Here is a 26,294-nt window from a genome sequence, read left to right on the forward strand (position 1 = left end):
GTCACGGACCTCCTCCTCCCTGAGGCAGCCACCTCTGTACCGCTGGCCGCGGCGGCGGGCGGCGCATGCCCGTGGGGCGCTGAGCATGCGCGCAGGCGGGGCGGGCGGGGCGCCGCCGCCACCGCTCCCGTCGGCCTGTGCCTCCTGCCGGGCGTCGGTGGCGGAGCGAGCCCGCCCCGGGCCACGCGCGCTGCCATGGTCAGCGAGGTGGGCACCGAGCAGGGCGTTGCGGCTGCCCTCCTCTCTCCGGCCTCGTCCGCGGCGCTGGGTAACGGCGAGAGAAGCAAGAGGTAGGGGAGGGCGAGGGGAGAGCGGCGGCGCGGCCTGTTCTGTCCCGTCCCGTCCCGTCCCGCGGCTGCCCGGTGCCTGGCTGCGGGCTTGCGTCCGCCTCAGTGCCGCGGCCGGGAGCGCCTGCGGCCCGCACAAGCAGACGGCCGCCTACCGGGGCCTCCCTCAGCGTGGGCAGCCGAGGCCCCCGGGAGGGGATTCAGGCGTGGGGCCGCTCCGCGAGTGTGGACGTGGATGTTCGGACGTGCGCTGGCGGCGGTAACGGCTTCGCTTCTAAGTTGTCCGAGTAAGCAAAAACTACCCGAGCCGCTCAGGTGGGTCTGGGTTGTGGGTTGCTTCGAGTGGAGCTCTGGTCTCGAGTGGTCTTTGCGCTGTACTCCTTTCCCTTTCCCTTTCCCTTTCCTTTCCACAACAGTATTTTTTTAACGCAGTTGGCTCTTGGATTCATAATATGTTACTTTTGTAGCAATGAATTCCGAATTTTATACTTGGTGTTTCTGAGGTAGGTGTGTTGAGATGGGCAGGGGGGATAGTGTCAGATGTCCGTCTTGGTTTGTAACGGAAAGTGAGTTTGTATATGTGGGGTTAAAGAAATGAACAAATTCTATGATTCTGTGAAATTGGATATCTCTAGCTAGATTACAAAAATCGTCATACTCACTGATGCAGGATGATTTACAAAGTTTCTTAATAAAGTGCTTTCAGATCCTCTAGGCTTATCTTGTACCCCTTTACATGTGCTCCTACACATGTGATAGCAGAGAAGAAAATGCTAAGCTGACTTCAGTGCTGTCTGTGTAGGACAGCAGGCAGCCCCGAAACTGGTGTTTGCTCTGTGCTGAGGAATGTTATGGCTTCAGTCATTGGAGCAGCTGCTTTGCTATATCTGTGCTCCTAAGTTTTCCAACTTTTGCTTAAGCTACTCGGGGTGGAGTTGAGATAACTCTTTAAAACACAATTATGTAGTGTAGTAAGCACAGAACCTTGCTTCCCTGATTTTTTTTTTTTTTGATGCTGTATAACCAAACTTCTGTTCCATCACCCATCTTCTCTGCCCACTTTAACTGTGGTTTCTTTGAATCCTCTGCAACACACAGAGTATCATTTTGTTGGTCCCTGCAGGCTGACTTGACTGGTGCTCCCACCAAGTGCAGAGTCTGTGTCTTCTCACTGAGGTCTGAAACAACTTTGTGTGGGGAGGAAATTGCAGGCATAAATACTAATTCTTCACGTGTGAACTTCCAGTTCCAGTAAAGCCTATTCCTTTGTTAATGCACCGTATGAAGCCTGCTCAGGACCAGGGAAGGGTAGAGCAGGGAATAGCTCTCAAGTAATTTCGCTAGGACATGCTGGAGACTTAATGTGCTCTTGAAACAGGGCAGATGAGATAACAGATTTTTCTACAAGACGATGATGTGGAGTGTGTCACATGTTGGCAGTGTAGGTTAGCTTGCCTGCCTTGGTGTCTTTAAATAGGGGATAATAATATGACGTATTCTCAGAATACAGTAAATGCATGATGGTTTTCATAGCTTCAGAAATTCTGGGCAAAGTGCACTATTTCCTCAGAAGGGAAACAGCAGTGCCAACTTGTTAAAACATGCAGTGTATTGGTGGGACTGGGTTGTGAACATGTTTGCATGATTTGGAAGCTGTTTAAGACAGTATTTCCTGGGCAGCCTGCTTCTCTCAGCATCCTGCTGCTTAACATAGCAACAACTCCAAGTGGAGCAGAGATCGTGTCATGGACAAAAAGGATTCTGAAGGATGGAGCTAGGACTGATACTTAATTTGTGTTGGGGGGGGGAGGGCATTTTTATAGAGGAAAAAAACACTGATTTTTTTTTTTATGACCATAAAATTCTACAGCTGTAAAAATGCAAAATGCACTTTTTTCCCCCCTTTAGCATATAGCATTGGCTCAATATAGGACCCCACAGCAGTCTGACATCCTTCCGAGTTTATGCAGCTTATTAGATATTTGCTGCTAAGTCAGCATTGTTAGGTCTGTTTAGCAAACTTACTGCAGAACTGAGTTTGTGGAGGTTTTTGTTTGTTTGTTTTAGTTTAAAATTCAGTATTTCCAATAACAAAAGGAATTTAACTGAGGAAGAAATTATTCATAGTAATTAAATGGTGAATGTGCTGGAGCATAAGCAGCAGCGTACAGGCCAATTTTAACAGTTTTCTTGAAGCAAGAATGACTGTCCAGTTGTCTAGAATGTGTTTCTTGAAAACTTATTTTTTAGGTTTTAATTGCCTTATTATTGCTTTATAGTTATAGCCAGTCAATTTGAGCAATATTGCTTGTGTATTTTAATCACAACAATTTATTCTCAAATCAGAGGGGATATATGAAGGAGGAGGTGGAGGAGTCTGCTGAAGATGAGGCGACTGAATCGGAAGAAGACCTTGAATTTGATGAGAGAATTGGATGCCTTTCCAAAGGTTCCTGAAAGCTATGTGGAAACTTCAGCGAGTGGAGGCACAGGTAGGCCTTATTGAAATGCTGACATGATTCATGTTGGCTGTTAGCTCAGTCTAGCATGCTCTGAGAACGCGAACTTCAATAGGAGGAAGACAGGCATCTGCGTCCATTTGAAACTAGCCAAAATTAGTTTCTTGATTCCTTTTGTGGACTGACAGAGTTCATCTCCTTCAGATAAAGATGTAGTATCTTATCTAAATAGATGCATTCATCACTCATCTCAAGGGAGACTTTTGTGTAAAACTGGTGAGACTCAAACCAACGTAAAGGTTCGCTGTAAAAACTTCTAACCAATTACAACTGGAAGTGTGCTGTGTCAAGGCCGTAATAAAACTTTTTCTCGTTTATTGTCTCACTGAGCCCTTTTTTCTGTCATGTGTCAGCATGAGCTGAAATGGTCATTCATAGGTTGGATTCAGCCCTATGCTTTCATAAAAGAGGAAAAACATTCTCCAGCAGTGTCTGAGAGCTCGTTAAGTTAAGCATCAGGATGAAGAGCAGCTTTCTAAAGCTTGTCTTGAAGATGTAGTTGATTTTAAAAGTAAGGAAAGCCCTTTGAAGAACTAAACACTTTACACCAGGACACGTGCTTGTATTGTCCTTATTGGTCACTTGAGCTTCTCTCAAAAAGCTGTAGCTGTAAGAAGTGCCTTTTCTATATGTATCTGAACAGAAAATTGTGCCTGCAAGTTGGGTTGGGTTAGAGGTGGCCTGATCTGGAAATAGTAACTTCGTCTATTGGGCTATTGGAATTGTTTGCAGTTAGATAGGGAACTGCTAGCAATTAATTTGAAATGGAGGTCAAAAAACTCTCTCGTGTGATTGTCTGAAACTCCATTGTACAAAAAGTACAAGAAGCAATTGCAATCTACAGATAAGCCTTTGAAGCCATTACGCCACTTGTGGTGTAGAAGTAAATATCACAAGTATCTGTATTACTTTGCTATGTTTCCTGAATTGCAACGTTAATAATTAAAGGATTATTGTATATAAAATCATCTCTAAGAGCTGATTAAATAACTCTTTGTTAATGTTAGTCCCAGTTCCTGAAAAGGCAAGTGAGTTGTTTTTATGTTGTAATTCTTAGAAAAACCATAAATGTTTAAAAGTTCCTTTTTTGTAGTATAGCACCATCCTTCATGAGAGCTTCACTTTGGTGTAAAGGGTGCCTTAAAGATTTCTCAACACCAGAAGTTACTGTAGCATTCTTTGATTTATCCCAGTAACCTTATAAATGACAATACAGAATTGTCTTATCCTGTGCCATTATAAAATTTTAGTATAGTATTCCTGTTTCATTCAGGATTAAAGTGCCAGGCTTACTTTCTGGTGTGATAATGGATGCAAAATATACAAAGACTCTATTCTTAGACTTTCAGTGCCTTAAAACCCATTGCAAAAGAAGTACCGGTGTCTGAAACGGGCTGAGACCCCAGCTCTGGGGCTGGGGAAGCCTTCAGAAAAGAGGATATGTCTTTGGAAATTTTACAAGACTTTATTTTCCTGTTCAGATCCACGAATACCTTTGCTCAGGCTTTCCCAGAAAGCAGTTACGGCTCTAATCATTTCCTTGTGGCTTTGGATAGACAGTATGGCTCCAGCTTTCCTGTTGCATAGCTGGGGTGAGTCTGACTTACTGGGCTCCAAAAGGAAATGGATAGCCAGAATAATTAACTGATTAGTACATCTGCTTTCACAGTATGCGTTGACGTGGAGATTTTCATATGTACGATGGTTACATAGCTTCAGCTGAAAGCTAGAACTTGAAATGTTGTTGATCAACGCAACAGTCAGTGGTTCAGCCGATGGTTTATTTTCTGATCCCGTAGGAGAGTGGCTTTATTCCCCTGCTGCCACCTCTGGGCTGTAGGCCACTGTGTAGTGGATTGAAGCCTGTCAACAACGGGCTTGGTTTTTTCTCAGGTTGCCCTTCACAGACTCCATAGAAATACTCCACAGAATGCAGATGGAAAACGTATACTGTCGATAAGCTGTACACATCACTACTGTGCTCCATAATTAAAGTTTTTTTCAACTTAATGATATAATAAAAGCCATGATTTAATAAAAGGGATGTAGCAGGTGTCTCTGTGCATGTGTTACTATGTTTCTGACTACTTGAAGCAGGATGATCTTTCCTCTGCGTTGTACAACTTTGCAAGTGCGATGAATAGGCTGCTTTGGAGATAAGTGAGGCACATAGACCATTAAAATATACCCTTTTATTTTCTTCCTAAAAATAATTTCAAACCAGTTCTTCACTTACTTAGCTGTTGGTAGAATGGATGGTTATGTGTTGCTTATCACCAGAGGGTGAATTGTTTGAAATATTGGGATGGGTGTCCTGACTGTGCAGCTATACACAAGTAATATGGCACCTTTTTCTGACTGGACAGTGTATCTAATGCATATTGTTTCTCTTGGCTTTAAAACTAGATATAAAAAAATTGTTATAAAAATGTAGGTGGTAGACAAGTGGAGGCTTGAAGGGACTTTAAGCCGCGCATTTTCCTAATTTCATGCTTGAATTTAGGATTGAGTTTGCCTAGACCATCCCCAACAGTGACTTGTGGGCATTTTGTCTTATATGCAGAGGAGGATCTGGCCTGTTCTTAAATCTTCCATATAGGGATTTCACAACCTCCCCATCATTCTGCTATTTGACTGTACCTAACGTTAAAAAGTTCTTTCTTAGTGCAAAGGTAGGACTTGTTCTTTTCCCCTTTTATGTAAAAACAAATACTGTAGATATGAAAAAAAATTTTCAAAAAAGTATCATAAATCAAAGATACCAGTATTGTACTGGTAATGCACAGATTCTGGAATGTTAGAATTTTGTTCTGCTTGTGTTTCTGAATAATATTTCTCACAGTCTAAACTTCTTTCTTTTTTTATTTTTTCTTTTGACCATTCAGTTTCCCTGATAGCATTTACAACGATAGCTTTCCTGACTATAATGGAGTTCACAGTATATCAGGACACGTGGATGAAATATGAATATGAAGTAGACAAGGATTTTACTAGGTATTTTGTATTCATTATAATTCCTTTTAAAATTTGTTTGCATTTCAGGAAAGAATAGATTTAAAATGTTCATGTGACTTGCAAGCAATTTATGATTGAAATTAAAAATTAAATACTAAAGGGACTTGATTTTTCTTCTGTTGATTGATTTTGATTTTTTCTTTTCTGGAATCTACGAAGAAGAGAAATTAAGATTTCTGCAATGAAGAAGTCAAAATAGCGTAGGTTTGTCCGTGGAGTCCCCTGAGGAATTATTTGCTAAAAGTTCAGAGGACGCTGTAATGTGTAACTCCACATTAGCTAGGTAAACCCACCAGATTCGCATGACGCTTACTCTAGCTTATATAGTTAGTATATTGCCATTATACTTTGTGCTGCTGGAAGTGAACCTTAAGCACTCAGAACTTTGCATTATTTAGAGATTGCTGCTGATCTTGTCTCCAGTTATGACCTGCAAGACCAGCTGAAGATACTTTTGCTGTTGGTTTCATGTGCTTGTCTGGACTGCGTTAGCCTTTCTTCCTCAGGTGGTCAGGCACCCATGAGTCCATGTGAAGTTAATGGAGGTTTTGCGCACTGAACACCTTTAAATATCACGCGTCTGGAACTGAAATAACTTTAAAAGCTGTTTGACTAGTTGCTGTGGTAACACACTAAATATACGTTTATTAATTGGATGTCTTGTATGTCGGAAATACCAAAGGTTTCTGTAATGAAAAAAGTGAGAAATTTAAGGGAGATGCATCAAAACCTCAAGTTTAGAGTAAATCCATTCAGACAGATGGGAGTTTCACATTTAGGTTTTTGCTAAAGTAGGTTCTTTCTCTAGTGAAGCTATCACACAGGAAAGACAGTTAAGTGGTTAAGAGACTATTATGAGACTTGGGAGATGTCCTGCTGGAGATTTTCCAGTTTGATTGCAAGCTAATCGCTCAGCTGGCGGTTCTTGGCAATTGAAACCAATGGAGATTGGTATCACTTTAACTGCTTTTCTCCTGTCTACTGACCATGTCTGATCCCAAGTTGAATGCCTTGCTTATGTGATTAGTTCCTGGAAGAAGCTCCCTGGGTGTGATAGGACCATATGACTATAGTGAGAGGATTTATTCATTCTAGTTTAAATTACTTTTGTGAAACTAACATGAAAACCGATAGGAAATGCCCAGAATATTGGGGAATGCCACACCATCAGACTTTTGGTGTGATGGAGTTTTTTGGGATGCTGGTTTTGTTTTGGGGTTTTTTTCCCCCTCATGGGAAGAACTATGTTGCACCTCCCGTCATTACGGAAAGGTTCAGGATAAAGATCTTGGCATACAAGGCATTTTGCTATTATAATATGGAAGCATTTTTGAGAAAAGAACTTTTTTCCAGAAGCAGTCCTAGCAAAATCAATGATCTTTATGACATGGGAACATTTTTTGGGAGCTGGTTTTAGCAACTTCTCAGCCTGATCCTGAATGTCGCTGTCCTGAGGAATTCTGATTAGGATTGGAAATACAATAACCTGTCTTAAGGACAAGACAGGAGGAAGGTGCTCAAATATTTACTCAGTTTTAGATTTGTAACTCCTACATTGTCCTGATCCATTGCATTCTGTGGAATTTATTGCACTATTGTAGTTGTGTGGAAAAAATGTGTAAAATATTGAAAACTATATATTCTTAATAAGAGTATGACAAACTCTTGGGCCTGTAATATTTCCAAAAAATCTGTTAGGAGATTCATAGTAAAATGCAACAGGGAAATCTGATGCTTTTAGCTCTAAGTTATGAGTGGTCATCAGTGCTTTAATTATTAAAGTCCATCTTGGTTCACCCAAATTTTAAACAGCTTAAATTTAGATTTATTGGTGTAAACTTTATTTGACTATGTTGCTGCAAGTAATCTGAGAATTTTAGTAATATATCTATTGATACTTGTCCTCAATGCTACTTACTAGCTTTTTGCCTTTTTTTCTTTCCAGTAAGTTAAGAATCAATATTGATATTACAGTTGCCATGAGGTGTCAATGTAAGTATTCCATCAGTAAAAGTTATGAAACACTTTAAAGGCTCTTCAGAGTATGCATTTGCTTGCAATATAGTTGGATATTGTTCAAAATATTTTAACAGCGGGATTTCTTCTGATCTTGATGGCATATGACTCACCGAAAGAATTGGTAGTAGATGTGAAGAAAAATATTTGTGTCATCTCATTCACTTTTTGAGGAACTTTTTGTCTGTCAGCAAAAAAAGGATCTGTTGTTCCAGTCTATCTCTAGCTGGAATATTCTAAAACCTCATTGTGAGACACAACTCAGCAGCAGGAATTTATTGCAACTTTTATTTATTTATGAACTTGGCAAATATTAACCTGGTCTATTGTTTAACAATACTGCAACCATCAGGTAATTTCATCCTCCTGATGAACGTATGGATGCCTTCCATTTTAAAGGCAATGTTTACTATTCTTTTGACGTCGTTTAGGTAATGAGCCATTATTTCTATGGACTAGTTTTGGTTGTCCTGGATTGAGAGAGAGAGAATACTACTACCAGGAATGCAAGCAAATCTTCAAGACTCACTTTTTTGGCTAGGTTAAACCTTGCGTTGATTGTATGGTACATCAGCACCATACAATTTGTGTTTGTCTCCAAAGTATTAATTTGTAAGTCATCCCTTCTTACTCTTAAAATTTATTTTAATCTTTTTCAATTATTTTCCAGTCAGCGTAAAAAAAATTTACAACTCTTGATTATTTTTTTTTAATTTGAGAAATAAACAAAACTTTATCCTCTGCTTTTATTAATCTTGGTTTGGATTCAGTGCTTATGAAACAGGAAAAAATAGTTCCGCATAGCAGATCCTAGAAGGCTTGGGTATGTGGTTCATACAACATTTCTGAAGGTGTTACATCAGTGGGAAAATATTACAAATCTGAAAAGTTTGTTTCTGGTCACTATGCATCAGTTGATGATACTCTGATATGATAGGTTGAAAAGTACGATTCTGTGTTTTCCCCCTATCTCCCAGTAATCTGCTTCTTGCCTGATTTGTTTTTCTTTTGTTTTGGACTTTAACAAGGAATAGTAACTTATACTGAAAGTTTACTGCTGTACTGTGAAACCAAATTTCAGCTTCAACATTTTTGTTGTTTATGATCATCTGTATGACTCTTAATATTTTTATCCCTGTTTAAAATAGATGTGGGGGCTGATGTTCTGGATTTAGCAGAAACAATGGTCGCCTCTGCAGATGGGCTAATCTATGAACCAGTAAGTTATTCTTACCTTTTTATTTAAAAAAGGAAATTGCTCTTCATTTGATGCAGAGCACTGCTGGGCTAGGTTGCTTGTATTTTTTTCCGCACAGTTGGGCTGCACAGAAGCTCCCCAAGTATTGTCTGATCCTTGAGTTAAGGCTGCAGTGCTTACCCCAGGAATCTGCTGCGGAAAAAGGCTAGCATTGGGATTTCTGTGTGCTCACTCTGCAAATACAGCAGACTCCCAGATCAGTGCTTCGTAACAAGCTAGTGATTTCTTTAGCTCGTTATTTTTATATGTGCATTCCTAAGGATAAATGCTAACAGTATTTGAGATGGAAGAAAAACTTTCAGAGCTGTCATGAAAAGAGAATTGATGTAACTGCTTTTTAACTAGAAGAATACTGTGATTCTAAAAAGTGGTAGAAAGTCACCGTGATATTCTTATAATGTGGAACAGCATTCAAGATTGTAAATTGAGTTAGTATCTGTTTTATTTTTGTATTGTGAACTGAAGGTGCTGGAACTGCATAAGCCTATGCGCTTTTAACTGAAACATATTGCAAATTGTAACAGTTTTGTCCAAATTCCTGCTTGTGTACGTAAGCAGGAGGAGATGGCTGAATGGAAGGACATGCTTGGGAAGGAGCCTGTTTTTGTTTGTTTTTTCTCCTTGGAACATTGTCTCTTTTTGTCTGGACAGTCATCTTGACACTGCTGTAGCTGCTTCATGCTAGCAGTTGCCCCAGTGATTATAGAGTCATGGAATGGTTTGGGTTGGAAGGGACCTCAAAGATCATCCAGTTCCAACCCCCTGCCATGGGCAGGGACTCCCTCCAATAGACCACGTTGCCCAAAGCCCCATCCAACCTGGCCTTGAACACTTCCAGGGAGGGGGCATCCACAACTGCTCTGGGCAACCTGTTCCAGTGTCTCACGAGTTATGCTTGTTTTATAATCTCAGAGGAAATTTCTTGTACTTGACCTCTTTTGGCTATAGCTCTGGGTAGGTTTGAGCATTAATTCCAATTGAATTTACTGTCTGGAGTACATCAGTGTTAACAATCCATAGTTTTTAATTTGGTGCGCAGATGTTACTGATGTTATTCTTGTGCTGATTGAAGTACAGCAGGTCTGATAACTTGTCTTAAAGAAGTGTGCAGTGTGGGATGACCCTAGAAGTAAGCAATCCACACCCAGACCCTTGTCTTTCAAAGATTGCTTCTCTGCTTGTTTCATTGCTGTTTGCATCGTGAAAACCATGCATGTCAGTTATATCATTTAGAATTAAAGTGCCACTCACTGCTGCTCCTAGCCCATGTTAGTCAAAGGCTAGAAGGGCAGAGACTACTGACTCAAGTTACAAGAGCTTTAGGAAAAGATGTTGAAGTTACCAGTGCAAACAAGTGGATAATTCTGGGCAGGAAGAGACAGAAATTTCCTTACTTGCACAATAAATGTATTATTTCACACAGTCTTTTCATAAACTCCAGTACGTAGTACCAAGTGTGAATTTGATTGTAACTCCCCACCCCTTCCCACAGTCGGATTCTCTTCTGGGTTTCATGGATGGGACTTCAATGCTTCCTGCGTGTTTTTTAGATGTGTTACTTTTTTTTTCAGGTAGTATTTGATCTCAGCCCACAACAAAAAGAATGGCAAAGGTAAAATACTGAGATGCATGCCTATGGTTCATATTATTTGTACTGGAAGTGACTTTGAGGTACACCAGGGTCACGTGACAGAACTATGTCCTGGGTCTAACAGCTCCTGCTTGTAATTTAAGAGTGCAGCCCTGTGAAAATATAGTAATTTAGTTTGTTTTCTCATGATTTGAGATCTCTGTTATGGAAAAAATTGGCTTTGGACTTATTTGTAGAATTGGGTCACGCAGTTGCAAGCCAAGACATATGAACGGACTCAACTTACATTTCCAAACGAATACTTGGTAGCACGAGTTTTAATTATGGGTTCAGATGTGGTAGACAAGATAACTTGGTATCTAAATGTCAAAGCTGAGCTATAGTAACAAATTGGCACATTCTTGCGATAGCAAGTGAGTTTGAGTCTTTCATATAACTGAATTGACGCACTGTTTATCATTTAAACTGGAATAGCTTGGTTATGTGTGTGATTGCTGTACTGATAGTCTTGTAAGAAACCTGAAGCTTATTTGGGAGTCTGAATAGTTTTGGTATTTTGGTAACACACTGCTGTGACCACCAGAGCTTTAAGCTCTGTATAAAATACCATTCTCAAAGTTTATTGTAACACTTTAATACTGACACGAACTTTGCTAACATCTCTATTTATAACCTGCAAATGAAGCTGATAATTGTGAAGTTATTTTTTGGTTTATTGTTGCATTCTTTCACACTTGTCTGTGTAATCTTTAGGATGCTGCAGCTAATTCAGAGTAGGCTGCAGGAAGAACACTCTCTTCAAGATGTGATATTCAAAAGTGCTTTTAAAAGTGCTTCTACAGCACTGCCGCCACGGTAAGAAAAATTGGGATGTTGTGTTGTCATTCCCCTCTCCCCTGCACTATTTAATTAGACTTCACATTTTATTATGGTTGTGATATTTATTTTTTTTCCAGAAGATAAGATTGTAAGAAAAGAAGACCTCATGGCTTTTTATTGCATTTTAAAATAGTATACCTGATATTTGCTTTGGAGAGCTGTTGTTTTATGAAAACCTCTGGGATTTCCAACCTGGAGAAGGTGTCTAGGTTTTGCGTGTGTATTTATATGTACATATGTATACATAATATGGACACACACATAATTAGATACACATCTTTTTAGTCCATGTTACCTGATGCTTCCTTTTTAATGTGAATTAGTAATGTCAAAGCAAGAATAAAGAGTCTTTTTTTTAATGAAAGAATATCTTTCTGTCCAGCAACTCTTCAAAAAAGTCCTCTTAGCTGTGACTTAATAATTCATGATTTTAAAAGATTCAACCTTTGAATAAAAATGTGTTTTCTTATAAATGCTCTGGCCTAAGATAGCATGGTTAAACTTGCATGGAGAAACTTTGCTGTTTACACTTTATTCCAGCTACCCACAAAATGCTGAGAGACTAATGCATAGAAGGCTTGGTCTGCCTGAATCTGGATGCTATGTGATTTTGTTTTCCCCCCAGGGAAAACACTTTCTACATTAAGGCAAAAGGAATTTCAGCTTTCAAAACAAACAAAAAACCCCACACACAAGCAAGCCATAAATAAAACAAACACCAAAAATACTATATGCACTTTCCATGTTGTAATCTCCCTGTTTGAGGACTAAATACATCCTTTCTTCTTAAGGCAAGGCTAAAGAGGGCTCAGAAATCTTTTTTTTTCATTTAGTTTGTGTCTTCAGATTCATTATGTCCTTCTGTGCCTCTATGATACTTGTTAGCGCAGTATTTGAGAAGGTATTTATGCTTGAGATGTGTTTAAAAAACCCCCCTTTTTTTCATCTCCCTCTAAGGAGCCAGTTTGGAAATCTGTTCTGAGTTGTGGACATACCAACAAGTGTGGGAAGAGGAAAGTTTCATAAAAAATAAATGTTGAAAGCTGTTCTTGCTACAGTGTTGTTAACATGACTAATATATTTTGTTATGTTCGTTGTAGCATTAAAACTTTCCCAACAAACCATTTTTGGAAGAAGTAATTGGGAAAAAAAATCCCAGGGTTGCAAGATGTACTTACAGTCTTATGTTTTCTGTACAAATGTTCAAGTACTGTAATTTAGCTTTGTAGGCAAGATCTCTGAATACAAGTATGAATGAAAGCTTATTGGTTTAATCAAACTGACCTTTATATGTTTCTTTCCCTTCCACCATCCTTGCTATAATTCCAGAAGAATACGATAAGCAGAGGTAGATGATAATGCTGTATCTTTATGCTAGGAAATATAAATCTAACTGTACTGCTGTTATTTCTGTTGGTCAATATTCTCAAGTATTCCTTATGTTGTTTTTGTTTAAACAGGGAAGATAATTCATTACAGTCTCCAGATGCGTGCAGAATTCATGGTCATCTCTATGTCAATAAAGTGGCAGGGAACTTTCACATAACTGTGGGCAAGTATGTTCTGTTCAATTCCTGAAAATAAAAAAAACAGAATTGACTTCTACATTATATATAGTGCATGCATACACATGCATGTGGCATCTTTTCTTGCACAGTTAAAAACAAATGTCGTCTTAAGTTACTAAAACAATGCAGTGCAGTGCATTGTTGCATGCAAGGTAGTGATTACGAATTCCAGTGTCTTACAGGATGAAAACTCTTGCAAATGGGTCCTCTGTAAGTGTATGACATGGAGTGGACTGCTTGTGCTTGCCTCCGTCCTTTGGGCCTGTGCAAACTTCTCCTTTCTGTTAGTACACAGTTCACTAATGTGGATATGTGCCATTTCGGTGCTGAGACACCATAGTTAGCTAAATGCCAGCTCATCTTGATTTGAGGAGAGACTTTCTGATACACTTTGGCAATGGTATTAGCTTGTATACACTGCATACCAACTTGTGTTTAACTTTTCTCTGTGCTCTCCAGCTCTGCTGTCCTCATTTGTCTTCCTGCCACCTCTGTCACCAGAGATCTTAGCATGCAATCTGTACTCTCTAATTTATCTGCATGTAATTCCAGCTGCTGTCTTTGTGAGGATATTTTTCCAAATGTCGCTTCTGTCTGGTCTTGTACCATCTCTCTGATTTGCCCCTAGAATTCCCACTCCTTAAGCCCTTTTCAGAGCTGATCATTTCAGCCTTTCATCTGTACTGCCATCACTTCTCTCTTCCTGTCTCTAGTTCTGCAACCCTGAATAGTCTTTTGTTTCCTTTGCTTCCTTTTGCTCATCATTACGTTTGTACTTCTGCTACGTTGCTCTTTCTCTTCTTGTAGGTTTTTTTAATGTCTTTTTTCACTGGCTGCCGTTGTACCTTATTGCCTGGTTATTTATTGCCTATCTTGATTGATCTCATTGCCTTTCTCCACCTTCTGTTTGTCCAAAGCTTACATGCATTTGGTGACAATTTAACTTAATCTAAGTAGGGAAAGCTTCCTGCATTAGTGGCTGGACTGGTAGGGATGAAGTGTGGCTGAGACCATTTTACTTTCCAGAGTTGCACTTTTTTCCCCTCTTCTTTGCACTGTTTCCAGCCTCTGCGTTGTTCTTTCTTTACAGGTCTACAAACTGTCCAGACCTGAAGTTAACTTGCTTAGTCAGGGAGCAAATACAGAGCACAGTGAACTTGCTTAGTCATAGAAGAAGTATGGTAAAGTTTTCATTAGTCACGTGAGCAGTTACGCAGCTATTCATGTGGCAGACCATGGTGGCTCTTCTAGTAGCTTGGTGACATGATGTGGTTTTGACATTTCTAAAAATGCAAGACACGAATTCTGTGTAAGAGGGTTTTGATGAGTCCAGTGTTCCTGTATCTTGTAATTCAGGCTGTCTGTACTCAGCAGTAATAAAAATGTCTTTTTTTGTAATATAGATGCAATTTTTTTAATATATATATATGTTTGTAAAACATATATATGCACATATTTTAAATATATATAAAGTATTTATTGAAATAGAGGGGGAGAGGTAATTTTTCTGTGTAGTCCTGTTTAAGAAAACTGAATCTTTTGTATGGATTCATTAAATTTTTCATAAAACATATCCTGCTTTCTTTAGGGCAATACCACACCCTCGAGGCCATGCGCACTTGGCAGCCCTTGTAAGCCACGAGTGTAAGTTCTTTCTATCATCTCTGTACAAACAAATATCGTTTCTTTCAGACTGCTGTCTCCTAATTCATGTGTTAACTTAGGTCGCTGTGGAAAAGATGTTCTAGCTGGGCAATTGCATTGTAGAAGAAAGTGAAGAGTATTCTTTGCAATGTTACAATTCGGTATTGACTTACTTTCAAATGTTTAACACTGTTAGTATTATCTTTAGATTGCTTCTACAGTAATGGTAATACAGGAACCTCAGATATATTTTGTTGTAACACAGATACCGTACAAAATTCCTGTATTTCAGTCCAAATTACCTGCTTCCTGCAAAATCTGTTTTTATAAGGTTGTTAATTTCTGACCTTTGTCCTTAGAACCTTCATTTTGAGGTTATGAGTTTAGATGCTAAATGTGTGTTGCTGCCGTACTTAATGTGAGGCAAGATTGACTTACTGTGAAAAATGAACTTGGTGTTGATTAAACCTCCGAATGTCTGCCTGTGACTTTATGTCAACACAAGTGTACAATATTACAGACCTTAAATACCTTTGCAAAATCAGGCAATGTGGTAACTTGGTAGTTGCCTTATGCTTCCGCTGTACATTACATTTATGAAATTTTAGTCGTCTTAGTACCATTACATACAAGAACCTGACCTGCTAGAATAACTTCAGTATTTGGCCAACTAGAAATTTTCTGTCATGACATGTAAACTCTCTTCATCTCCACAGTTAATTCAGATAGAGTTGTAATTTAGTTTAGAAGCTCTCTTCTAGAGAAATCGAATTTCTTTGTTAAATGTTTTGGATTTGAATTTTGTTTGAAACATGCACGGAGGTGTATTGGTATAGTCACAGGCACAAACCTGATGAAATGCACACCGGTGTTTGAAATATTCTAACTAGTGCATTTTCAAGTGTGAGAAATGGGTGCATCTTTCTCTGAGAAGAGTACAGAATCTCATAGTTGAAAAATGTTGTTTCATTCCTTTGTATTCTCTTTCAGCCTATAACTTCTCTCATAGAATAGATCATTTGTCATTTGGAGAGCTTATTCCAGGAATTATTAATCCTTTGGATGGAACAGAAAAAATAGCATCAGATCGTAAGTATTGTGTCTTTAAAAAAGCATCTTGTTTTCTATATTTTTTTCCAATAATTACATTTAAAATACCACATTTCATGAATGTTGTGATTTACAAACAGCATGTCCTGCTAAATTTGCTAGCAAGCAATGCACTGCTCAGTTATCTACATGGCATCTTAAATGGACAATTTTTTTTAATATCAGTATCACTGGACTTTGCTGTTTCACTGAAGTTGATTTGCATTTTCTTCTGGATTTGTGTTGTGTTGAAGTTACAGTATGTCTGAGCATACTGCAAGGAATTTTGCAGCAGTACGCTACAGTGGAAATTCATAGATCTGATTGTTGCTGTAATGGGGAAAAATAAGTCTGATTTAGTTTATTTAAAAAAAAAAAGCATCAGGAATCTTGGATTCTATTCCTGTATTTGGTTTGTCACTTCCACAGTGTGTTTTGTGAGGCTGCTGCAGGAAAGGTTTGCGTATCACTTTGTTTCCTCATGTATAAATAAAGGAGTGTGGTAACCTACTCTAGAGAGCTACCTACACCTCATTCTCTGATTTGCATTCCTCATGAGAGTGATCCCCAGCACCTTCTAAAGCTGCTGCTGTCTCAACGTCAGTCAGTCCATTGGCTGTTCCAGTCAGAATGGTTTAGGGTAGTTGAAACAAATTTCTTGAGTCTATCAATGTTTGTTCTCTTAGGGAATTGCATGAAGACAGAGCAATCATAAATGTGTAAGCATGCTGATTGCTCTAGAAGGAATCTCTAGAAGTCCGTCTAATCAAGAGTAAAACCATAAGCAGTTTAGAAGGGCTTCCAGCATTGTATGGACAATTCAATGGCTAAAAACTATTCAAACCACTGTTGAGATGGATGTATCATACAAAATGTGACTGTATGAAACTTGTTCAGTTCCAGTGTCCTGGAAAATGCTATCTATGCATTTCATTTGAAGCTTTGAGTGGCCTCACCTTAATGAATCTTTTCGTTACATGGGTAAAACATAAATTTCTCTGAGTACAAGTGTGACATAGGCCTTGCCCATGGAAACTAACTTTGTTCATGCAGATGGTGCTGAAGTAGTCTTGGCAGTGCTGGGACTCCTTGAAGAATGTCCCTAGTGTAAATGGCTTGGCTGATTAACTATTTTAAATATTGTTTGATTTATTTATGAATGTCTCAGATGGTCTTTGACTCTCTACTTAATTCAACAGTGAGGTTTGTTTTCTTCTAGACAACCAGATGTTCCAATATTTTATCACAGTTGTGCCAACCAAACTCCATACATACAAAATTTCAGCAGAAACTCATCAATTTTCAGTGACAGAAAGGGTAAGTAGAAGTAAGAGAAAACCACATGGAGAAAAATCTAACAGTAATTGTTCTTAACAAAAACTGAAAGGTGAAAACGGAGACTTAGTTGTACTGTGGTTTCAAAAACTCCTCTAACATGAAGAGATTCTTTGTAGAATGTTCCAATGCACTAGATTTATCTGTAAATAATGTCATACTGATGGTAAAATATATATGCTTGGTGACACATACTAATTCTTGCGTTAGTGTTTTGCTTCCATAGATCTGTAGTCTGATATGAGAATTGATGATAGATATCCAGTCATTTCCACATCATCGGGTGCTAATAATGGTGGTGAAATCCTGTAAGTTTTAGGTCTGTGATCTTGTGTGTGGCTTTACAAATATTTAATCCACCTTTAGCTTTTTATCGACGTGGGAAGCAAACCAAAAAATGAGCTCACTTGAAGGGCATGAGCTTGGTTGTGGAGTGTTAGAAATGGAAATACCGGTAGTTTGTATAAAAAACTAACCACACAGAAAGCATCTCTGTCTCTCAGCTGTCTTGTTTAACCTTTGTTGAACCACCAACTTTAATTATTCTCCAGACTAGAGAGCTTCCACTTCTGGCCTTGGAGAGGCTTTTAATTCTGAATCCATAAAGAAAGTAGTTATTGCAGTATGATATACAGGTAAATCATAAGATACTAATTTTAAAGACTGCTGTAAATAAGAAAAAGGCCTTATGTGTACCAGTTACATGTCTCATTTCCAGACACCGAATTCTGTCTTGATCTGTTATTCAACAGCCAAATAATAAAAAAAAAAAAAGTCTTTGTGAAAAGTTTAATTAAAACTGACAGATAAAGCAAGAGGCAAGAAGGAAGCCATGGGTTGAAAGGAAATTCAGAGATGAGGATTGCAATTCACGGTAATACCGTTTGTGGTGTTGTCCTTTGGAGAACATCTTTACTTCCTCACAATTCCATACTGTGCTTCTGAAAAATACATAGCTAGGGGAAGTAGGGTAGAGGGTGATGTCTTGGTGTTCAGTGTGGGACGTGCAGACTGCTGAAGGGAAGGGTTTGCTCTAAAACTCAGAAAAGCTGGAGTAAAGAGAGGAATGAAGAGGAATTTCATAATGCAATATACTCCCATCTCCTGCTGGTCTAGCAATCTACTCCGTGTTTTCTCTGCAACAGCTACGGCAGTCCTTAAACTTCTGCGCATCAGTGAACTGTTTATCTTACTCCTTATTTCATTTTTTTAATCTTCCATTAAATTTTTCTGTCAGTTACCTGTGCAGTCTTAGTTAGCTCTTTAATTTTTTTTTTTTTTTGTGGGGATGTATTTATTATGGAAGTTGCAACAGAGTCACAGGTTGCTTAGGAGAAAAGCTCGTGGATAGTGGAGGTAAAGTGGCATTACATAGTTGCTTGCTCTTGCTGTCTCAGTAGGTAGCCCTGTTGCCTGTAAAGCTTGTTTGTGTTTATCTTTGGAAACCAAATACCCCTGGCAGATAAGCTGGAAAAGGCTATTAAGAACAGTTAACACTGAACAACAGTGTTTATTTTGTAAGACCAGGCACATATTCAGACCTGGAAAAAGGTGGTCAGCTAGCTATGGCTGAAACTTGAATACAGTGAGGTTTAATTGCCAGTGGTGAACAGACTGGGAAACAGAGTTTGAAAGGTGTGGGCAGAATCATCTCTGCTATTGTTGATGTTTGAAATACTGTGTTTATGTAAAAAGATCTAATCCTAGCAAGGCTTTGCTGGTATCTGAGATCGCTGATACAGGGTTATTTTCAGCAGCCTTTAGCAACTGACAATTAAATCATCTGCAGCAGTAAAAACCAGAAGCAGACCAAAATGTGGAGAAAGAATTATGTATCTTTTGAGGGTGGAGTTTTGGGTGTCCTGTTTTAACTTTGTATTCTTTTTTCACCATTTGACCTCAAAAGACAAATAATGCTTAGGGAAACAATAGAGGAAAAACAAACAAAAAATCATATTTTGTTCCTAGGCAATGCAAGGTTCTGTTTAACCACTTTCAGTCTTCTCTTCCTTCTTAGTATGCCTGATCATTCATCTTCTAATGCTGAGTGTTGTCATGTTCTTGAAATATAGAAAGCATTCTGTACTTTTTTTTTTAACCATTGCAAGGTTTCTGTGACCTGGCGTCATAACTGATATGTTGTTTTGGCATCCTTTTTACTTGGTTTGGTATCGAAAGCAGCAATATGTTTTACGTCAGTGTTAGCTGACTGGAGAAGTTGCCTAGTTTCTGTATTTTCCAAAGTCATAGTCAGCTTTTGATTTTGTACAGTATTCTGCATGTTTTTTGAGCACAGACTGTTAAATCTACTGGTGAAGGGGAGCTGTGATATGCTGTTTTTCTATTCAGTCTTGCTTGTCTATCTTCTCTACTTTTATTAGCCTAGACGGGGCTGAGTTTGTCTTCAGTCAATTAGATTCTTTTCTGTTGCCCTTGTATATTTTCAGCCAGGCTTACCTGGCAGTGCATTTATCAGCACCTTTCACTAACAAAATGATAGCAAACTTTTGAAAGAAACATAAGATTGTGTTGAGGGTTTTTTTTTCTCCTGAAACCTTTTTTTAAAAGTAGAGATTAATAGCAGCCACATTCTCCTCTTCGGGGTCTTTTGGTTTAAGAATTTGGGCAAATGAGAAGAAACTGTAGAAGTTCTTGGATTAGAACTAAGGAGTCTGATCTGTTTAGAGTAGTCATGGTGAGTTAGTTGTTATTTTTTAATCTATGTGTATTTCTTGCTGTGTGACACTTGTCTGAAATGACCTGACTGACAAAAACTTTGAAAAGAGGCTTGATACTGGCATGCTGTTTTCAGACCTCAGAATTTTTGAAACTTAGGCATCTGATCTTTTTTTTTTTCTTTTTTATTCTTTTCATCAAAGTAGTGGATTATGGCATATGTGTAAGTATGCACTGAGCGAAAAAAAAACCCAAAACATTGATCTAATTGACTTAAGCTTTTCAATATCCGTTACGGTATACTCTAGTTTAGGGTCTTCCCTGATACTTTTAAGAACCAGCAATTAAGTCCTTTGTGGCACATGAAGCTAGAGGAGAAGGAAGAAGGAGGATGAAGCGTGATGAGTCTTAGGTGCAGTATGTAGATTTATATACACTAGCTGGGAAAACTGCCATAGCTAAGGTTGTTCAACAGCTTAAATGTCTCCTGAAGGTCTCATCCTGATTTAAGTGATTTAGTAGTGCATAAAGTAGGAGGAGTTGGGGCACTGTATTACACCAGGGCACTCATTTGAGTTGTATGTACTAAAAGCAACCTACTTATAAACATCCTTGTTTAAAGGACCATGTAAGCAAATCTTGAGAGGGTAGTAGCATGATAGTGAACACTGATATGCAGCGCAGAGCACCAGTGACCAGGAAAATAAGTTATTTCATGATGTTTGACTTTTAGAAGGTACAGGCCAAAGTTGTCTTGATGTTCCCTGGTCTTGTGTGAATTGATAACTCTGATTAAGTAGCTCTTTGGTATCACATCTATTAAGATTGTTTTCTTGTGACTAAAAAGAAGTGACTAACTTGTGTTTCTGTCTTTCAGGAAAGAGTAATTAACCATGCAGCTGGCAGCCATGGGGTGTCAGGAATATTCATGAAATATGACATCAGTTCACTTATGGTGACGGTGACAGAAGAACACATGCCTTTTTGGCAGTTCTTAGTGAGGCTCTGTGGCATTATTGGGGGAATTTTTTCAACTACAGGTAACTATCAGTGCTTTCCCTCCTAAGTTTGTGGGGTTTTTTTTGGTCACTGTGATTATGTTACAGATAAATAACAGAGCAGTCTTGAACCTCTAGCACGTTTAAGACAAAGCACTCATTTATATGCAATGAAAGCTGGTAATTTTTGGTGTCCCAGTATGGCATTTCTGCTGTTCTGAGGGCTTGTTGTTTCCTTTTTGGTAACTATAGCATAGTTTGTTTACTTCTAGAAGAGCAAGGAGATAGATATATAGATACACGCACACACTGACTTCTGATATTCTGTGTATTTCCTGTAATTGGGATCCAGTGCTAAATCAATGCCAAAAATTGAGATAAAATTTCATCAATCAACTAAGTTGAAAAGGTACGATTCACTTATTAGTCAAGACATAATAGGATATCTTGATAACAAGTTACTTCTTGGCTTTCACTTGAAGAGAGCATAGTAAAGAGACCTTGAGCTAAGAGCTTTCTTTCAAAGTAGATGTTTCTGTCCCACAGAATGTATTTTCACCCATGAAATCTGGGCAGAGGGAATTACATTTGCTTGGATAGCTTTGGGTTTGCTTTTATGGATGCTTTTCAGAATGTTAGAATTCCCCCTGCCCTTGATGTTTCCTTTTTTAAGTTAATTTCTCAGTGTTTTACGACACTGTATCCCATTGAAGTATTGTGCAGGGTTTTATGTAATACTTCCATAAATAGTACAGTTCTACTACTTGTGACAATTTAAATCTTGTTTGACATTGCAGGAGTTTTACATGGCTTTGGAAGATATATAGCAGAAGTTATTTTTTGCCGTTTCAGACTGGGCTCTTACAGATCCACATCGGTAAGAAAAACTTTAAGTATTAAGTAAGTGGTACAGCTGTCTGAGGATGGATGATAATAAGGACAACTTTGGGGCTTGGTCCCAGCAGAACTTAAGATGCTTCTAATAAACCCTCCCCTTGACATGCATATGAGCAGACATTCAGCAACTTTTAGAAATAGTTGGAAAATCTAACGTGTAAGGAAGCAAGGGGTTTTCCAAGAAGCTGAATTAATGAAACCAGGCCTCTTAGAGATTTCTCTGCTACGTTTTATTTTCATATTGCTACAAAAATTACGTTTTCCCAGGCCTCCTCAGTCTCCCTCACATATTCTTCTGCTTGACCTGCTGACCGAAGAGGAGGCACTGCGTGCTGCAGGGGTTCAGTATTGCTCCCAATTAGTCTGCAGGCTACTGCCAAGCAGTGTGAAAGAGCTGAGCAGTCTACCTTTCCCTTCACTGGGCATCAATAGGATTGTTCCTCTAGCAACTGCTTGATTTTATTTTACCTTTATTTTTCCTATTTAAGCCTGTAGGTAGCCTACAGAAAGACTTCTGCCTTTCTCTCAAATTTGGTTGCAGTTTGCCAACTGGTGAGGCTCTGTAAATGTGGGGAGAGGAGGAAAGGCAAGCAGATTTGTGCAATTTTTGTTAGGGACACCAGGCAAAAGGCATACAAGAAATGCCCAATAACAAAAAAAAGCGTTGGGGGAAGATTCTGTTTCTGGACAAGCCATTAATAACATTTTGGTTTTGTTTGACTAGGTCCCACTTCCCGATGGCCACACAAGCAACCACTTACCTCTAACTACAGAAAATAGTACGCATTAGCCTCCTAGGAAAACTTTCTTTCTTCCTGCCTGATACAGAAGACATTTTTTTATAATAAAGAAAATGTTGTGCAATATGCTGAGACACTGCTGACGGGCAGCAAAAAATGAAGCCTTTCCAAAAAAAAAAAAAAGCCCAACAAAACAATTTGTGTAATTTTTTGTCTTTCTGTGTGCACATGGAGTCATAGGACGTTGTGAGGCCAGTGAGGTGGACCATCTTCTGGAGATTCAAGAAGCATTGCTGCCAATACAGTGTTCATGGTCGAGCTGAACATCTTTGTGATGACTGCCACTGAAGCGTCTTCATGATCTTAGTTCCGTACCTGGGAAGGCCAGCAGACTCCAAGGAGAAAAGAGTACAAGTGGGATGTATGGAAGGGCCGAGCAGCAGGCAAAGAGCGACAGCACTAGAGCTGGAGCTTCTCTTGGGTGTACAAACTGGGGTTTGGGTTTTCTTGTTCTTTTGTAATGGTGGGACTGGGGGTAAGGTGCTATTCTTACTGGTGGGGAGCAAGCCTAGAAAATCCTGAAGAAGAGGGGAGATGAGAGAGAACTCAGGGAGTAAGGTGGAGCCCAAGCCATAATGTTGGTCATAGCTGCTGCCTCTCTGTAGTCCCACCATTCCTTAGTGGAAGAAACATAATGTGGAGCAGGGGAGTTCTTCTGTGTTTTCACACAGCTGCTTTGCCAACAGTGAGAATCACTTCTGTTGTGGAAGTGCCCAAGGACTCTGAGAATGGGCTCCAATGTGCGCAGTTTTTTGAGTTGGAATAGGAACTTGCCTTTTGAATAAGGCATTTGACTGTAGTTTTGATAATAATGCAAGACTTCCTAACAAAAGATCAGGAAATCTCTTTGTATGCCTCTTTCTTGGTAAAGAAATTGCTTTGATGCAACCTTTGTTGTACCCCTGCTGCTAGTATGTAAGCTGTGGTATGTAAATCCATCCTGGAGATGAGGAGGAAGAGGAGGAAGAAGCTGCCTTGCTTTGGTTCAGCTAACTGCTGCAGAGATGTGAAATTCGGGGCAGCTGGGAGGTCTCCGAGCCTGGGCAGGGACTGGTGGAGTTGGTGGTAGTAGGTGACTTCAGGGAATCGGAATCATTTTGCTGCAGACAGATGATGATAAGGGATCTGCAGAATTAATCCTTATTGTTCATGAAGATTTTTGTAAAATAAATGGAGAGCAGTATCAGTTTTATATTGTAAATATGCTACTGAGAATGAATGTTATTAATGCAGGTGGTGCTTTGAGAAACAACATCCTCTTACTGCTGAACTAGTGGCTCGCACCTGTGGTTAAACAGTTACTCCACCAGGGTAAAAAATTAGTAATATGATTCCTTTTCAGCAAAACTGATTTCATGATTTATTAGGAGATGATGCTGACCTTGGCCTTCCCATGGAATGAATATTATTGAGAGGACTAATTATGGAAAAATAAAAATCTCTGTGGCGTTGTCAGATTTTGCTGACTTCTGTTAATGAACGTGACAGGACACTTGGATCTTTGTGGTGAGCACGGTGTAAATAATACAGCTGATTTGCTATGCAAAGCAGAGGGCTTCTGAAACAGGAAATTATATAAAATAGTAAATGAAGTGTGGTGCATGAGGAAAGACTTTTGTTCACATCAACTGTTGAGAAAGACAGAAGTTCAAGGAAGCCAGGTCCTTGGGGTTGACAGGTTTGGAGTGTTCTGTGTTTATTTTTTGTTTTGTTTTTTTAACACTGACTTAAACTCCAGCAACTTGAGAAACTCTTGTCCTCAGTGAGCAAGAAAATCAAAAGCTGTAAATTTTTGGTTCCCATTTCTCTTTGGCACTGCCCTCTGAGGTTTCTTCCCTACTTCTGCTCGGACGGGTTCTGCTTTGGGCTTTGTCCTGCCACTTGTTTCTTATCTGCCTGGAACAGACTGTACTTGTGGGAGATACTGATCTCCGTTGACTTTCTGTACCAGAACTTAAATGTTATTTTCTATTCTCACATAAAAGAGCCAAGCGGCTTGGTGTGTCTTAAATCCTTGTGTGGTGCATTTGTGTTCTGCCTAGAGCAAAGCTTGTGTGATGGCTGGTTGCTAATGGAAGAAAATTGGGGATCAGCTTCCAGATGTGAGATGCCGCACTGTGCAGTGAATACGGGATCAGTTGAACGTGTGTTTCTGTGAGAGGGTTTGGTTGTTACAGGTAGTACCACTTCAGCCTTGTACCACACGTCGTATTTAGCTTAACCAGCACTGCAGGAGTGTTCCAGAGAAAATAGTAGTTTATTGCAATGATATTTTTTTGGCCACATTTACTTATGTTGCGGGCAAAAAGTTAGTGTGTAGTATGGAAAAATGAAAGGAGCAGGCATCCCAAGGGAAATAGAAACCTTGATCCTGATGTGATGTGTGTTTTTTGAAAGGAGTATAGCAGGTGAAAAATACCATTTTCTAGGTCAAGAAAGATGGTCAAAATTATGTATTTTTATCTTTGGCTTTTACACAGTCTTGAAGAAAGAACAGAGACATTTTTCACCTTTGTATGGTACATTCCTAGCACACCACTTGCAGACGACTCTGGTTCCCCTGTCCCCCTCAGCTGTCTTTCTGGACAAAAAATGTTCCCTGTTTCCAGCTGTCATGGTTTGGCCTTCACTCCACTGCTGCCGCGCTCCCACGGGCTGTAAGCTGCGTTGGCAGGAGCAGTCACCTTGACTGCCGCCAAGAACTGGAGTGTTGTGTCTGGATGTGGCTGCCCCAGGTCCCTTGAGCTGTACCCCGGCAGTAAGGGTGCTCGCTCAGCTTTACGGTACAGCGGAAGACGGGACAAGGTGTTTTGGTGGGCAGGGGAGGCGGTGCAGAGCATCTTCAGGTTTTGGGGCTCTTGCTGGCAGGGAGGTGAGGAAGAAATGCACGTGTGTCTGTAGCAGGAGAGGGGTTGGGTTAACCAGTGTAGCAGACTCTAAAAAAGCAAAACCGAGCTGCTCTTCCCTCCCCTGAAGTTCTCATCCTAGAAATAGGTGAGTAGTTTGAATTTGAAAGAAAATTCAGCTCTTTTCATCCCAAAAGCACCCCGGAGGGGACCAGCGCTGTTGCTGCGGTGCCCAGCCTTTCTCTGCATCTGCTGGCCCTGCCTGAGTCCATGGGGTGGCCCATGGCAGGACAGGGACATGTGCTGTGCTTGTGGTCAGTCCTGCCTGGAGCTGGGCAAGGGCTCTCCTTCCCCTGCCCTGCCCAGGATGCTCCTTTTCAGGGACTGGTGTGACAAACTGGGCCCTAAGCAGTCAGCACAGTTGCTTAGGAACAGAGGCAGATATATCTTTGGTAGAAATGTAGCTGTGATTAACTGTACAGACATAATGAAGGTCAGGGAGGCAGCTGTGGACTTGTCATTGCGTTACCTAGTTCTGCGGTAAGAAGCTCCAGCACTACGCACATCTTCTATTATGTGTTACTGATGCTACTTGAAGCAGGAGGGATGTGGTCACCTTGGTCACATCTCCAGTGACATTGGTGATACTAAAATTCCCTGCTCTCTATTTCTTCAGAGGTAACCAAATGCCACAGCTTTTTTCTGGGAAGATGGGAAATGAGAACAGCTTGTTTGGGGATACTTGCAAAGATCTCCATCTGTTCTTTAAAAGGCACCCCAGAAGGTGGGGGTGTCAGACGATACATCCACTATACAAATCGCTTACTCAGTTTGGTGCTTAGTTGCAAAGTTACTTCTCGTAAAGACACTTTTTTT

The 26,294-nt window shown here is 39.7% G+C and overlaps 1 protein-coding gene across 2 annotated transcripts; it reads left to right on the forward strand.

Annotated features, from left to right (window-relative positions):
- On the forward strand, nucleotides 1-24,583 carry ERGIC2 (ERGIC and golgi 2). Of its 2 annotated transcripts, none has more exons than XM_075742013.1 (14): nucleotides 1-290; nucleotides 2,634-2,779; nucleotides 5,692-5,800; nucleotides 7,767-7,813; nucleotides 8,986-9,056; nucleotides 10,667-10,707; nucleotides 11,440-11,541; nucleotides 13,026-13,121; nucleotides 14,722-14,777; nucleotides 15,768-15,866; nucleotides 17,086-17,183; nucleotides 20,755-20,917; nucleotides 21,673-21,752; nucleotides 22,497-24,583. In XM_075742013.1, the coding sequence occupies exons 2-14, from the start codon at nucleotides 2,674-2,676 to the stop codon at nucleotides 22,560-22,562; spliced, it is 1,134 nt and encodes a 377-aa protein (XP_075598128.1). In that variant the 5' UTR covers nucleotides 1-290; nucleotides 2,634-2,673; the 3' UTR covers nucleotides 22,563-24,583. The 2 variants fall into 2 exon arrangements, with proteins under 2 accessions (XP_075598128.1, XP_075598134.1); XM_075742019.1 differs by having other exon boundaries at nucleotides 121-602; nucleotides 22,497-24,027.
- The last annotated feature ends 1,711 nt before the right edge of the window (nucleotides 24,584-26,294 follow it).

Source organism: Balearica regulorum, chromosome 1, assembly GCF_011004875.1.
Source record: "Balearica regulorum gibbericeps isolate bBalReg1 chromosome 1, bBalReg1.pri, whole genome shotgun sequence".
NCBI classification, from domain to species: domain Eukaryota; kingdom Metazoa; phylum Chordata; class Aves; order Gruiformes; family Gruidae; genus Balearica; species Balearica regulorum.

What these genes read in the sequence shown, in the direction of transcription:
- ERGIC2 (XM_075742013.1), top strand. Translation starts at nt 2,674, where the DNA reads ATGAGGCGACTGAATCGGAAGAAGACCTTGAATTTGATGAGAGAATTG. An exon ending in GTAGACAAGGATTTTACTAG is followed by an intron (nt 5,801 to 7,766) that starts GTATTTTGTATT and finishes TTTTCTTTCCAG; the next exon opens with TAAGTTAAGAATCAATATTG. An exon ending in AATTTTCAGTGACAGAAAGG is followed by an intron (nt 17,184 to 20,754) that starts GTAAGTAGAAGT and finishes TCTGTCTTTCAG; the next exon opens with GAAAGAGTAATTAACCATGC.